The sequence below is a fragment of the Dermacentor albipictus genome, chromosome 1 (assembly GCF_038994185.2).
Source record: "Dermacentor albipictus isolate Rhodes 1998 colony chromosome 1, USDA_Dalb.pri_finalv2, whole genome shotgun sequence".
Lineage (NCBI taxonomy): Eukaryota > Metazoa > Arthropoda > Arachnida > Ixodida > Ixodidae > Dermacentor > Dermacentor albipictus.
Window position 1 is genome coordinate 310,154,909 of NC_091821.1, and position 16,453 is coordinate 310,171,361.

Here is a 16,453-nt window from a genome sequence, read left to right on the forward strand (position 1 = left end):
GGTGGGTGAGTCACGGCACGCGTGCTCTTCGAAGACCCGTCACGACAACCGCACCGGCGGGACGCGCGTCGCCGAAAGCAAACGTGCCACGCAAGTTGCTCTGCAACGCGATATACGTCCGACTGCAGCTCCGAGTCATTCAACAGTATACGGCCTCGTCGCTGCAATGCCGGTGTACGGGCGTGTCTTGCATACCGCGCGGGGGCTCGGTGCACGTGTGCGATCCACACCGCCGTATGCGGTTGCTCCAGTTAGCGTGCGGTTTCCGTGCCAGCCAGGCGTGTGTATAACCGACTGCACTTGACTCACAAACTAGTGGGGCAAGATCGCCGAGCGATTGTCGAGCTGCTTCCGGGGGCGGTGAGGTTCCTTGACTCATCGCCGATGGGCCGTGCGGCCCGCGCAATAGCGGCTTCCCACGCGTTGCTCGAGCAGTTTGGCGCCGCTTCTGGCGGCGGGTGAGTCACAGCCTCCGCGCGTTGCGCAGCCATCACAATGCTTCGACGAGAGCTCAGTCACCAGCAATTCTTGCCGGCCGCCTGGGCCAATGCGCTGTCGTGCTATGGCCCGCGAAGGGAGTGACGGACGTGTCTTCGCTGTGTCATTAACGCCGCATTCAGCGAGGAGCGTACGCAGGAAGTCAGCCTTCATTTGGTCTACGTACGCTGCCGCACCGAAATCGTTTACGTCGGCTTGGGCACAAATTACTCGACGTAATCGTTCATATAGTACTCAAAACAGCCTCTCTCGCAGGTCTCGTTTTCTTTTTTTCTTTCTTTTTTTGCATTAGCAAATGCAGGCTAAAAGACTTATGCGGAGGCGGAAGTCCTGCTTGAATGCCGCAAGTCTTCCACATTTATGATTGAGAAGCAGGCTGCCGCACGAAAGCCCTGCAGTCACGGTTCATGAATACGCTGAGATCGTAACCCCTATATGCACCTGCATGGGCTCGAACTGAACATAAATGCAGGCCATCGACTATCCTCGTCGTTCGGGCTCTTGTCGTCACGCGTACAGCGATCACGTTCGTGTTGGACGACTTGGCCGCACATACAGCCAGACAATTAATGAAGCCCTGCATGGGTAGCATTGCACGAGCGCCACCGCGGATGTTTACTATACAAGCGATGCCGTGCGAAACGCTTTGAGCCTCACAGGGAGCGTAACCTTGTGAAAGCTGCACCGCTATTACATTGCCGTGCACGTTGGACTGAACTGCAAATTATATTTAAAAACGGCATAAAGACGATAGGCTATAACCCTGCCAAAGCAAATATGGCTAATTGAATTTTGGGGTTTCACGCGCCAACACCACGATTTGATTATGAGGCACGCCGTAGTGGGGGACTCCGGATTAATTTTGACCGCCAGGGGATCTTTAACGTGCACAATACACGGGCGTTTTCGCATTTCGTCCTTATCGAAATGCGTCCGCCGCAGCCGAGATTTGACCCCGCTACCCCGTACTTATCAGCTCAACACTATAGCCGCTACAGCGGCTGGTTAAGCAAATATGTCTAAGCGAGGGGATGCGAGAAAATATACAATTTTATTGCTTTGTTTTTATTATCTTTACGCAAACAAGAGATATCGACATTATCACAAATGTTGAAACTGCGTTATTATTATACCAGTTCCGTCCACCCAGCCTCCGCGCGTTAAGCGAGTGTATTTTGATATTCACTGATACCGCTATTGCATGCTCGTCAACGCGCATCACAGCATCTCCTAACTTACAAAACGCGGGTGATACAAAGGCGTGCCACAGCTCACGAGTTGTGTGTATACCAAAGTCTCACTTGGTTCAGACTACGCATGGCGAGCCCTGTTCGAAGTGATTCGCAGAGCGCTTTCAAGGCCAAATGTCTGCTTCCCCAAAGCCAGCCGACCGCGGTCAGGTTAGATGCCACAACAGCGCAACAGCAATTTTACTAACGCAGTCGTCGCTATGTGGAGTGAGTGCCTCTTGTGCCGTTTGAAAAGACCATTGTACGCTTCAGGGAAATTAGCTACAATGCTTCTTTCGTTTATATTAGACTTGCCGAAGTGCCGTCAGCTTTTTGCCTGTGGTAATTAAGGAACTCTGCTCGTTACCACACTCGCCGAAAGGGCGGAAACATGCAACACTTTACAACGAACAGCGCAACTTTCTTCTTTAACTTGTTTTCGTTGCAGAGAGCGGTGATACAAGGACACCGGAAAGAGTAACCGGTATTTTGTTGCCGCGCGCGTCAATTCTCGCCCTCCGAATGCACCGAGCGAACACACGGCCGTTCTGGCAGAACGAAGCCGGAGTTTCGCAAGTGCTCGCACGACGCTGGATTCTGCCGTCTATTTAGAACTGCGCGACCGCACCATTTGGAACAGCGTCGCTTAATGATATTCGTTGTGGTTTACGAAAGTGCGTACACCATGACTTGTACACGAAGTCTAATTTTGTATCAAGGCTTCATGGGCTGGAATGTATTGGACTGGGCTCATGCGGTAACAGTACACAGGGGCGCTACAACGTAAAACTCTCCAAACTTTTCATTTCCATTTTTGCTATCAGCCCTCCGTGACTGGTCAAAAACTTTTTGGACCATCCCCACTTCACCTGTCTGTCACGCGACATCACGAAAACCGCGATACCTCCCCATCTGATATGATGTGTGCACACTGATTATGCATGAATTGACCGAAAAAAAAAACAGTTATTTCTGATTCGATGCCTTTTCGCCATTAGCCCCCGGCTATTGGTCAAAAGTTTTCGGGCTGCACCCACTTCACTTGCCTGTCACGCGACGTCACTAAACCGCCAAAACTCACCGCGTCAAAGTGCCATGTACGAATTAAAGGTGCATTAATATGCCGAACAAAACTGACTTTTCTTCTGAAATAGCCGCAGGCCGCCCCGTTCCGAAAGGAATACGAGATGGCTGCCGCCAATCACTGAGGCGCTGGCTACTCGCACCTGCCGGAGAGCATGGTCTTATTTGCGTATAATAAAGCTTCTTGCGTGGCCGTGTAACGTTTGCGAGAACTTTCGGCAGGTTTACGAACTCATTCGGCCAGCTCTTGTTTCCTGAGGATCCGTTTTAGCGTCTTTCTTAAGCTTCCGTTGCACGCCGCCGCGATTTTTGACCAGCCACCGCAAGCTAAGTAAGGGAAAGCGGACCAATCGTACACGCCGGCACCACCCTCTTCATCCGGTTGTCGATTTTCATTGCACTGGCTCTGCCCCATCGAATCCCTCTCCACTTGAGCGTTCTCCTCGCCTCTTGTCAGCCAATCAGATGCGACAAGCCGCTCAGTGTAGGCAATATTATTCGTTTTTCAAGCAAACAAAAGTGACCTCCCTTGAACGAGGAGAGCGTTCGATTGGTCTGTTCAGACAACCCTGCGGGTGACCGCCCAGTGCTTGCGTCGATGGTTACGCAAATTTGACGTCAGGAGATTGGAATAAATACATTTTTGAATAGTTTTAAGTTATACAGCCCCGGAAAGAAAGAAAGAAAGAAAGAAAGAAAGGAAGAAAGAAAGAAAGAAGGAAAGAAAGAAAGAAGGAAAGAAAGAAAGAAAGAAAGAAAGAAAGAAAGAAAGAAAGGAAGAAAGAAAGAAAGAAAGAAAGAAAGAAAACAACCAGTCATGCTGCTGCGTCTTTATCTGCGTGCTTGTTATCTTCGTGCAAGCTTTTTTTTTGTTTTCCCTTCTAGTTCCTTTTTATTCTTTTATTCAAACGATTACGTTTTCTAATTGGTTCTTGATGATAACACTTGCACTGATGAGTTAGCTTAACACCAAATGGCTTGATGTAAAAGTTGTTAGAATGGGGCACTGGAAAACTATCGTGCATTTGACGAGTGTCAAAGTGAACGTTCTGTAATTGCTGACGTATTATGTGCCTTTTGCATTACTTTTCGTTTACCGTCATTATTGCCGAGTGTACGCAACGCCGAAATAAATCATGAAAATTTGAAAAAGAAGTGTGTCGGGAAGCCACACATGCGAAGGTCACGGTTCCGATATGCATTCGCCTGCAGCTTTTGCCTCTCTTTCGGCCATTCTCCCTTTCAACGTGCTCGTTATTTTTCCTTCAGTAAGCACACACAAGTCAACAAGCCACTGCAAAAGTTGTTCGCTTGCCTCCGAAAGCAATGATAATTGCTCGGTCAGTAAAGCACCATACAGGGTGTTACGTCAGAAAAAAGAAAGTACAACGCGATCGCTAAAATTTAGCACCACCGATTAACGGTAAAACACAACGGTAAAAATTAGCACCACCGAATAGCCGATATTACGCACCCCTGACTCTCTCCCTTTTTTGTTCGTTCGTTTGTGTTTCGCACAGTGACAGCGATCAAAGAACTAAGTGACTAGTACAAAGGAAAACACACAGTATGCCCAGGGATGTGACAGTGAAAGCAATTTTTTTTTTCGCTTTCCTTTAGCAACTAAAATGGCACGGCTGCAGCTGTCGTGAATACGACGCAACCATTGCGGCGTATACTATAAAGGAGGGCCGATGTGCCGCTATTTCTTTTTCCACATATTCGCCCGAGGAAGAACCGCCCGATCTGTGCTTTCCCCCTGTCCTTGCACCTACAACGTCTTTCAGAACCAGTAAAACCAGTGCCAAAGCTAAGCAATGCATCGGCTCCCGGGTCTTCACTGCGATGTTTATCTCTTCCAAAGTGCGCGCGTGGGGCTATGGGAAAAACACTCCGCAGCCCCGGCTGCTGCTGCTGCTTCTGTTGCTTTCATTTCTCTTTCCTTTGTTAGTGTACTTTCTATCTGGCTAGCACAATTCTGAACCAACTTTGCTGCCGACACTGGTGCCAACTCTCCGTGGCGCTAGGCTTTTCCGTCCGCGAAGTTTTCTCTCTAAGCTCTGCGCGTATTTCCCATCTACTTGCAATTTGCAAACCGGCGTCGCAAATATATCTGTATATAATACAAGTAAAGGGAGGTCATCGCGAGCTAGATATTGGCCCGTGCGCGTTTCTCTTGTATTGTTTCCTTAGTATATATAACTCGCAAACGATCTGCCACTGCGTATCTGCAACAATTCTAAACCCACACATTTATGATACGATACTCCCACAACGAACACTGATTTGCCGTGGGAAGTAAATTTAGAGCGCCTAGGTAGCGCATGATATGTGACAATCACGAGCGAATTTCAATCGTGCTGTAATGCGGTCAGTTATGGCTCTGGAAGCCATGGGACGTTTAGCAACTCTTTGAATTCTACAAGCTCTTCCCTGACGAAAGACGGCTGCTTCGTTGGGCCGAACTGACGTTATTGCACGCCGCGATTAGGAAAGTAGACGATGAGAACAGTAGAGAAGGAACACTGTCCATTGATGCGATCTCACTACTATTCGTTTGTTCCCAATTTTACCTTATTATACACCTATTTTACTCCTCGGTTTCATTTCAGTAGTTATTATCTCTTTGTGTGTGTGCGTGTTTTAAACGGCCCTATTCTTGGCCTATGACACATCGTGAATACGCGATATGTTTAAGAATCAGCAGCAGCAGCATCACTTTTATCTTGCACGCTTTGCTGGCTGTCAGCATGGCTGTAAGATGCTGCCCGCCTCTCGAGGGGCAAGCCTGTGCTTTAGAATAAACGCGTACGTACGCACCCTGCACACGCTGAAGGCAATGTTGTTCACCTTTAACGGCCGCACATATAAATACCCGAAAAAATGTTTATTTCCATCTAAATGTGCAATACATATCGAGAATAAACATAATTAACGAAAAGAAGAAATATTTCGCGGCATAATTTACAGCAATAGAGGGGAAACACCAGGCAGAAAACTGTAAGTGGGCTTCACTCCAAGCTACCTATGGCTTCACTTGGAATTTACACAGGCAGCTCTCGTCACATGTGTACCGTAGATGCCGATTTAATTCACTCTTGTGACACCAGTGCAGCCAGAGATCTCGCATCGGCATGCCTCCACTGATCATAAGAGAACGAATCGCGCACCAAGCGTCCCGCTCTAAACCAACAAACGAAGCTTGCTGCATGCCACTCAGTGTTGGCCAGACCAATTTAGCGAGAAGATTCGTACTCAATACCGAAACTCAGCAAGAAAATGTTTTTTTCTCAGTATGTTGCCTGCAGGCGACACTCGTCAACAAAGAAGTAACTATAGAGCAAAATAGTGATTGGAATGCAACTAAAGAACATCGAAAGAGGGCCGTGCATTCATCGTTCTGTACGGCGTACTTCGAGACTTGTATTTTGTGTCACCCTTCTCCCACTCAGCGTATAGAGTAGCCAGTCCGTTACTCTCGTTAACCTTTCACCTCTCTGTGCACTTCTGGACTCGCGAAGATTAGCCGGAATCCCAGAGCGGATGAATTTCCGTGACAGTCGAGAAGACGCGTACACTGCAAAGTAATTTACACCCTTCAAAGCGAATAAACATATAAATCAGTCTACACCTCACACCACTACGCCCAAAAATAGTGTGAGGGCGTGAGTTATAGATCGGATTTACACCCTTACTCACTTGTAGGAGTGCAAATTATTTTGCAGTGTACGCGCGACCAACCGCAGTGTCTGGCCGCAGCGCCGCGCAGCCTTCGCGAGGTCGTCGGGCAAACAAGCCGGGCGGCGGCGACGTCCTTCCACGCCGCTGCCGGTCCGGGAAAAGCGCGCGCGCTTGACCGACCGCATGACGTCACCGAGCCTCATAATCGCACCGACAAGACGGGCGCTCAGGCGAAACCCTCGGGCCTCTACACGTTCCGCTCAGGTCCAGGCCGGCTCGGATGCGACCACGAGCGTTCCGATACCAAGTTTCATTCCAAGCGTGCGTGTACGCACCACTGGCGTTTTCGCAAATGACGTAAGCGGCACAACTTTACGCTTTCGGAGGAGAAAGGAGAAGTCTTCCTAAACGGTTGGCTGCTTGCAGAAGAGGAAGGAACGGGCTCAATCGAGACGTTTTCTAAACGGGCGCGCTGCTCGAACTGGCGCGAATCTGGTTGCCTCACCTGTATTGGCTGTCCTTTTCGATCGTTCTCGACTTGAAGTAGGAATGGACTAGATCGAGGCAAACGGAAATGTTTGATTCGTAAGGCAAAATGTTTCTCAACATTTAAAAGCCTCAGCACCACAGACTTTTCGTTTGAGTCGGGGAAGTGTGAGGCCACCTGCGGCTTACGACCTTGGCTTGTTTATGTGCGCGGTGATGACATGGTTTCTGCAGAAGCCACCGATTTAAATTTCTGTACTTACTCGCATGTGCACTGATCATAGTGACGCGAAACTTACGCATTAATCTGGCACGTATAACTTCGAGACAGTCGCGCGCCAGTATTCCAGAAAGAAGAAGGACCCTCGCACATATACGTCACGGATCCTTTACTAACTTCTGAACACGCTGCCTTTCCGGAAAGTTCCAGAGCACCGGATAATTATGGGCCACTAGCAGAAACCTTAAATAAGTAAGAAACGCAGCAAAAGAACGGTGCCCGATAAGAGTTTCGGCGGGCTGCTGTAATCGCTCGGCGTGCGGCCAATGGAAATGTAAATGAGGCATGGAAAACCCAGCGGCCGCCACAGTTGTTATCGCCGAAAGGAACACGCGTTCTCGAACGTCGGCGTGCCGCGTACAACAGCCAGTTGAAGTGGGTCGGCAGACTCTAGCGTGGCAGGCATGTCAATGCGCACAGCGTCCACCTTGGAATTGCGAAAAAAAAAAGCAGCCGAATTGACGCGTGCGCGGTTTCAGGGCTAATCGTGATCGTTTTCCTCTTCGGGCTGAGCTGCAGCTGGAATGCGATCAGCGGGCAGGAATGTGATCACACACGCCGCACGCATACGCGAGCAGCGTCTTCGCCGGACTCGTCGTCACTTCGCCTCCTGCCTCATCGGCACGGAGCTATTTATCGACGCGCACGAGAACCAAACGGCTGCCGCTAAAATGACGAGTATATATACAACTTTAATAAACTAAAGACAACAGTTAGCCTGATTTTTCTTTGACGAGGCGTATTTCTCACGTGCCACCAGGCCTGTTGTGGCGTCCTGGTGCATGAAACTTGTAAAAAGGCGCCTGCAGAGTGCACGTGCCATTTTCTGAGCTGACGCACTGCGAGACTTCACGACTGCGCTTCAGTGAATTACTCGTCCATGCGTAAGCTTGGGCTGAGTCCCAACTCTGCCGCCGCGTAAGGTGGCGCCCCAAGCTCTCATAGCCTAGAATTACTGTATATGCTACCGCAGGTAGCAGAGTTGCGCGTCTGTTTTATCACGCCGCTAGCGCCCCTATTGGCAGAGCGTCATCACGTGGTAGTCAAGCAACCGTGCATTGCGGAGAAGCAGATGCCCGGGCCAATTTTTGTATTTCCCGACGCCGCCGCTGCAGCGAACTGGATTGACACAAGTTATCGCCAGTCAAATTCAAAGCGAATCCGGCCGATCTTGGCGTTCGCTGTTCGCGTGCGCGCTAGCTGCGGAGAAACAACACAACGCGCGCAGCGCATCTCACAGTTGGTTCATCGCAGTGTCCGCGCAGTCCCATCGGAATGATATAATGACCGGATGCTCTGCTCCCGTCTGCACGAATCGCTCTGAAAGCGGAAAAGCTTTTTATTCGATCCCATTCAAACCCATGCACCACACTGCTTTCACAGAACTGTCATAAAAAAGCCAGCTCACATTTTCAGGATAATGCACTGCTTTGGTTGCTGTTTCTGAACATAAAAGAGGTTACACAACTAAGTAAAGATATTTCATCTACTACTGCTTGTGTGAAGCAGTATGCAAGAGGAATTAATGTCGTTATTTACCATTCGGTAAGGGCCTTTACTGTGTTTTGCATTATTACCCATATTGTAGCTATGTCAATCCTGTGACAAAAAAACTTTCACTACACTCCCACAGAAGGTTACTTTTCGAATCCCTGCAGTGAAAAGGCACATAATGAAGTGGCACTTGAAGATGTGGCTGATATCCAGTGCCTGCTAGTAGGTGGGTACGTTTCTACAGCAAATTTAAAGGGGGACCAGAGTCGAAATACTAATGGTTGGTCATTTATTCACCAGTAATATTGACACGTTGAGAGCGTTGGCACATAAGCAGGTATGGCTATTGCAAAACTCAGTATCCAGTGTCCAGTGCAGCGCCGGATTATGGGCCCAGTGCCGCGCGCTGGATGCTGGGGTGCTGGGCAGGCGCGGCGTACTGGGAGGCACTGGGTACTGGTTCGAAAAACAGCTCTAGCGCGTTAAATACGCGGTGCCTGGACACCATATATATATTTTTTGAGAACAGAAAAAAAACATAGAGCGTTTTGGCGCAATAAAAAAAAAACAAAAAAAAAGCTCCGACCAGGATTCGAACGTCGGACCTGCAAATCCCAAGCCCGGTACCTTACCAATACGCCACGCCAGAAATCGAACATCGGCGCATGATTTTCTACGTCAAGGACCAAGAAGCAGTTTTAGTTTCACAGAGAGAAGTCTCGCTCAGTGATGGTAGATGCGCTATCGCCCAGCAACTAAAGCTCACGCCTGTACCACAAAGAAAATTTTGCTGTCCATATTCAGTAGCTTGCTCGGAAGTGCCACAACACCGATTTTCACTTGCGATTGGCATTTTAACTTCGAAAAAAGTCCTAAATGAACCACCGACCCGGGACGCTGTATGGGCTGTTACTACCGATTTGGATAGCCGTTTGTTGTTCTTCACGCGAAGGGTATGCAACGTTTTCTTAGTTCAATGATGCCTTTCAGTCAACACGTCTGTCTATTCATATATCTTCGTCAGAGAAGGGCAGGCTAGGACTGTGATCTTTCGGCGACAGCACATATGTAGCTGTGTTCATGACGCGTCACATCGGCGCTCATCGCTACTTGTGCTGTTTGTGCGCTCATGCTACTTGTGTTTATTTAAGGACACTGATGCGAAAGCTGAAATATGGTGATTTATCATTATCACTTCTTGATTCCTGAGCCTAAACGCGCCGAGAGCGTGCAGATGGACTCGGCGGATACGCTTGGCATAAGCTTCAGTGGGGACCGATCTCGGCGTCTTTCCTTGACGATCTTATTCAGTCAGCTGTTTCGATGCACTTTGTTTGCGATTAGGCGGAAAAAAGTCCACAAGCGATGCAAAAGCGCCCACGGTCGATCGACTATACGGTAGGCATGTCGCCTGCAAAAACAGAGTGCGGCTTCGCCGCATAGATTTGGTTGCTTGCCAGGCAAGATGGCGGACCTACGCGCAACTCTGCTACCTGTGGTAGCATATACAGTAACTCTATCATAGCCGTACAATGGAAGTTCCATTAAAGTGCAGCCTGCCACTGAAACTGGTAAGCACGCGCCCAACGTATTGGTCAACTTCTTGTGCTACAAGCCCTCGACCTTGCTCGCGCAATCAGCGACAGGTCAATTCAGTCTTCTCGCTCGCTACGCCATACATTGACTTAAATACTACAAACGGCTCTCGTGTGCCTTAGCGTGAGCGAGGAACCCGTGTGGGATCCGGAACGTCTCTGTGTTTCTCGACATGGATTTCGTCAGTGACCGCTATACTATTTTATCAGCCTTCTCTCGTACAACCATGATTTATTTCCAGGTGCCAGTTGTTGCTTTCGATACATGCCCCTCAACATAATTTACCTATATTTTGCTGAGCCTTAAAGCCTTAATTTCTCAACCAGTCGATCCCTGTTCCCCTTGCGAAGACCGCGGAGTGCTCATTGGACTGCGAGTCGCATGCTGCACGTGCCGCCTACAGTTGGCCCCACACGCCGCCTGCCACAGCTCCTGCTGGTCTTAATGTGCCTCGTTATCTCGCCCCTTCCCCTCTCCCTTCATACTCACCCATCAACCCCTATCATGCGGTATTGCTGCCCACGGGAAGGTTATGTGACTTGTACGAGTCTCGATGCCGATCTATACTGAAGCTTATACATAGTGGATGCACTACAATAAAGAAGCGAATCTGTACGTTAACTTAACATGCACGTGCCGATGTGTCCCCTGTATCCACGCAAACTAGTCGAATGCGCTTGCAAAAAAAAAAGAAAAAGAAAAGAAAAGAGAGAGAAAGAGAGAGGGAAACCAGCCGCTGTCCGGCCAAGGACGGCACTTGATGCGCCTGAGTTAAGCAGCCGCACGCGAGGCTGTTTCGGACACGCGCGACGCCGTCGTGGCGGCGCGCAATCTCGTCGGCGCGTTTCCTGCTCGTCGCGCTCCCGCCGACGTTGAAGTCGTCGGCGAGTGACAACCCGGCTTCGCTGCGCCGCCGCTGCCGGAGATGTTGAGCAACGATCGAGAGAGGCTTGCGCCGATAGAGTTCCGCACACGGCGGGTTCGGGCGTGTGTCTGTGTGACAGACCACCGAAATTTTCCTCTCGCGACTGCGTATTCGGCATTCACACGTCAAGACGCACGTTAAAGCGAGAACGCTGCGACCAGCCAAGGAAGCTGGCGTCGATTCTCGCACGAAGGCAATTCCGGTGGCTGCACGAGGAAACGAGGGCGGCTCGTGTGGAGGTGGCAGGAAAAATGTAAATCGTTTACACGCAAGGGGAAACTGAAAAAGAACTTACAGATGTCGTGGAATGGAAAAAGAAATACATCGGAAACAGGGACTCTATATAAAAAATAACGCAGCTGACAGAAAATGGAGGATATATTAAACGCCCGGGCAGCATGTGTAGAGGAGCCCGTCTTTTACGAGTGCTATCGGTGGATTTTCGAAACGACGAGTACCTGCTCAATATAGGAGACAGAGGCAAGTGGTAGCAACAGTAAGCTTAATTACAGGTGCAATGTGGTGTATACGAGCAGCGCATGCAAACACCTTGTCATCACGGCTGACATATTCGAGCACCATTATCTGCGCCTTCGTCTGTTATGCTTATACTCTACAGTGCCCGATATAAGAATTGGTAGTAGTGCTCCGGGGGTTTAATGTCTCTGACGACACGCGCTAATAACTGCTACTGCACGAGAACAACATGCACAATGTACACGCGACAGGTACAGACCATTTTACCACTTGGCACCTTTTTCATGCACGGTCACGCTGTAAGGTGCCGAGAGTGACAGCGCCAAGTGCGAAGCTTGCTAGCAGTTGCGAGCCGGCGGTGTATACGAAGCAGAGAAGCCGCGAGCGCGCGTTCTTCGAGGCAGCGCAGATGCGACTCACCGGTGACCCTGAGGCCAGCGAACCGCTGGAACTCCTTGACGGCGTCGACGAGGGCCTCCTGAGAGCGCAGCGCCGCCGTGCCGTTCTTGGTGGGAGCGATGTAGCCGAACTTCTCCAGGTAGTTCTGGTGGTGCAGGGAGGAAGAAGCGAGGGAACTCGTAAACCGGGGCCTGTCTTCCACGTTTGATCTTTCAAATGCACAACAAAGAGGACTATCACCTTAGGATGCACTATTACATTGTACGCTTCTGAAGTGTCAGTACTGAGCCCCTCGGACCTGTTAGGGGGCTCGGTGAGCCATATTGAGGCGAAAACAAAAGTCGGGCGGCGTAGCTGACTTCAAGTTTCCGCGCGAGCTTACCATGGCGTCACAAATTTTGACGGAGTCTGGTCGAGCCCATTTAACTGTTTGTTGGTGAACAAAGATCGCATTGCATTCTGAAGGGACCAGAGACTGTATAGCAACATAATATAGCCCCCAATGTCACGCCGAGCTGCAACCGCATACCTTCTGGGTGAGGGTGGTACACTGCTATCGTGACCCTAAAACCGACTTCCGCTCTTTGAAGTCGGCGTGATGGAAATTATCGAAGGTCAACGACGCCACAAGTTCTTGTGCCAATGTTTTATCGGACGGACACACACACACACACACACACACACACACACACACACACACACACACACACTATATATATATATATATATATATATATACATATATATATACATATATATATATATATATACATACACACACACACACACACACACACACACACACACACACACACACACTATATATATATATATATATATATATATACATATATATATACATATATATATATATATATACATACACACACACACACACACACACACATATATATATATATATATATATATATATATATATATATATATATATATATATATATATATATATATATATATATATATATATATATATATGAATGATGCGTTCGTAAAACAGGCTTCAGGAAAAGACCCGGATGAATCATTTCTATGTTCTACATTCCTTTTCTGAAGGCCTGCGAATGCACCGTGGTGCAATTAAAGGTGTTGTGCCTGCTTCAAGAACTATAAAACCGCTTTTCAGAGGGCAACAGTTGCACCTCGAAGCTGCTCGAGAAACATACTTCCGTGACGCGAAGGGTTGCGCGCCCGAGTGGCCGCCGGCGCTGACGCGAGCACTGGCGGTGAAACCTTTCGAGCAGTGATGTCAGTGCACGTGTCGACTCACTGGCGACACCACTTTGTCAGCGGCCCTCTGGGTTCAGGCTGGCTCAGGGAGAGAGAAAGGGACACCGATTCTGCATGTGAAAGCACGGCTCTGCATTTATGGTCCAGGCCGCCTAGAGACCTGAGCTGTTACACCGACCAGGTTCAGCGTTTGAACATCTTGATTGCGCGCGTAAAGTCTGCGAACCCATTACATATATACACATACACAGACGAAAATGTGGACATGTCGTCGTCACTCAGAGTGCTAAATAAACATTGCCCGGTAATTCTCGGGTTAACTTTACAAACTTTAGAAAACTTTAACTGATTACCGAAATCGTATTTACGGAAGAGAAAAACAAATAAACTCGGAAGGAAGATATAGGACATTAAACATAGACGACGAGCAGTTGAAAAGGAGCGATATCGCGGTGCGCCAGCCTGAAATCTCGCACACTGATCGCAGTCCGGTGGCGCCAGCGCTATCTAGGCGTACACGGTACACTTGCGACCCGCTCTGTAGACTACGCGCGTCGCAATTCGCGCAAGACATCGCAAAAAAGAATAATAAAAAATAAGGACGGAGAGCCCTACACTTCTACGGGGACACCGAAACTTGCGGATAATTTGGTAGCGCTAAGGACATTATTATGCCTCAGTGTTTTCGGTGAAATTCTGCGCGGATAATATATACCTTATTGGACATGGTACCATTTATTTCGGGACACGCTACACCGTATCTGCGAATCTTCTGGCATCGCGTAATCCCTGCTAATCTGTCCTTGCTCACGTAGCGCGGCTGAGGTGCCCCGATGGCAACGGAGGTGGCGATAACACGAGGACCGAAACGCGCGGAATGCACTGCGCACGCGCGTATCGCAAAGCCTCGACCACCCGTTACTGAATCGCCGATTCGCTGGCTTCTTTTCGCGCTCCGCACCAGGTCAATGCCGATGACAGTTCGCATTGATTAAACGGCAAGGACGGTCTGGAGAATCATACGTAAAATGTGGCGGCGACACGCGCTTCCAGGTCCTTAATTTCGGCGCCCGGGACTAAGTAATTTAGGGGTAGTTAGATACGTTCCCTTATACGATAATAATATTATAGCTGAAGAAGGAAATGCATAAATTTTAGGCAGCTAGATCAACAAAAATCACCACAAAATGGAAGGAATCACCTCCACATGATCACCATTCACGCGTTGTATACACGACAGTGCATTTAATGTGCATGATGCATTTTATTGAATTACTCCTGGTGGTGTTGGTTTACTCGGGTTCTGCTGTGTTGTTAAGAAAGGCGTATATATAAGCGTGCCACATAAGGACTCCATCGCCTCCATATCCACGTAATATTCGCATACTCTCTCGAATAGGACTTCTTCACCTATATATGCATGATGCCGGTTCATCTAAAAAAAAAAAGGCATACACACAAAAAAAAGACGACACATAAGACTAGATGACGGGCACCTGTCCTGTTGTCTAGCCTCCTGTGTAGTCTTTCATTGTGTTATTTCTTCTAAGATTAAGCTATATAGTACATAAATTTCGTACACGAGTATGGATGATAAATTAACACGATTGTCGTGCTATGAATGAACCCTTTTCGAAGCATGGAAGCGCTAACAGATCCCTGGCAAGTGTCGATTTGCCGCGCGGCTTTCTGCTGGTCAGTGAGGTCTGGGTACGCAGGGATCCGGCGCGCATGGGCCGAGTCGCAATGAGACCGGATGCGGACAAGGAGACGCGTCTTCGTCAGGGCCCTGGCACCAGCTTGTACACCGTAACGATCTCGCAGCCAGCTGGAGCTTGCCTCGTTCTGTCCGATCGTCTGCATCTTACTGCGACTCCTCTTGCACTTACTGCCCGTCACAGGGCGCCAACGCGTCTCTGCAGCACCTCTCGCCGTGGCGACGCAACGGGGACTGTCGCTGTCAAGACGAAACCTTAACCGCGTTCGCGAGCCCCTTGCCAAACGGGCCGTGTTGAGCCAACCTGCCCCGTGAAGGCGGGTCGGCCTAGACCGACAGAATAGCGTTCACGCGACGGCCAAGTTTGAACGCTCAGAACCGACTCGACCCGCTTTTGTCGCGGTTCGTGTAAACGCCCTGACAGCGTTGCCGCAGCACAGCGGCGCCATGTATTGACTCTGGTTATTGGGATATGCGTCGTTCACCTCCGCGAGTGCGCCTGCTTTTGCTCTGCACTCGGAGCAGACTGATCGAACGGGCGCGTGCAATGCCACGTCTGAAAGCTGTTTCTCAAAACATGAAAACAACTCGCGACCGTCGCCCGGAACGACCGGCAAGGTAAGCGTCTGCGGGTATACACGTTGCTTCTTTTTGCTTCTCCGCAACCTGTACCACGCGTATTGCCTTTCAATAGCTTCGAAAGGCAACGCCAGTTAAGCAGAAAAGTGGAGGGGTTAGGGAGGAGGCGAGTTCGCATCTGTCTTCGTCCCGGCGCATGCTCGAAAAAGTGACTCACTGGCGGCGGCAGCCAGAGGCCGCGAATCACGTTTCGCGCAGCTTTGCGCGCGCTTCGGTCGGTGCACGATGGCCTTTGGCCGCCAAAACAGTCGGCAACGTAATCAGGCCGCTGTCGACGCGTTCTTGGAAGAGCGAGCGAACAAAACAGCTACTGCTTTGTCGACTACACTATTGATTCATGCGTGGAAAGAACAACGCCGCATATAGCCCGTGAGTGAGCGAGTAAGAATAAAAGAAAAACGGGGAGGAGTGGGCGGGTCGTAGTAAAGCGTGCGCCTGCGGCCTGTACTACTCGGAAGCAGCGGCTGCGCAACTCCCGCAAGTCAACGGTGACTTCACTCGACTTGTAAACGTGTTCGCCAATGTCATCACTGTTGTACACAGGGGTGGCCATAAGCCGATGTCGTCGCGCGGTTTAGTGTGATACGTGTGGCCGACAATACTGTATGGGGCGGGCGTTTACTGACAGCAACCTGCGCCATCGACGAGAGTGCGAACATATATAGTCTGCAAAATGGAGACAGTCTTCGGGATGCGTTTTA

The 16,453-nt window shown here is 49.5% G+C and overlaps 1 protein-coding gene across 1 annotated transcript in view; it reads right to left on the reverse strand.

Annotated features, from left to right (window-relative positions):
- Positions 1 to 16,453, reverse strand: part of LOC135907003 (interstitial collagenase-like) — a 33,597-nt gene that overhangs the window by 12,336 nt on the left and 4,808 nt on the right. The window contains exon 2 of the mRNA XM_065438653.1: positions 12,170 to 12,293. Coding sequence (XP_065294725.1) covers positions 12,170 to 12,293 — 124 coding nt within the window. The remainder of the gene's footprint in view (positions 1 to 12,169; positions 12,294 to 16,453) is intronic.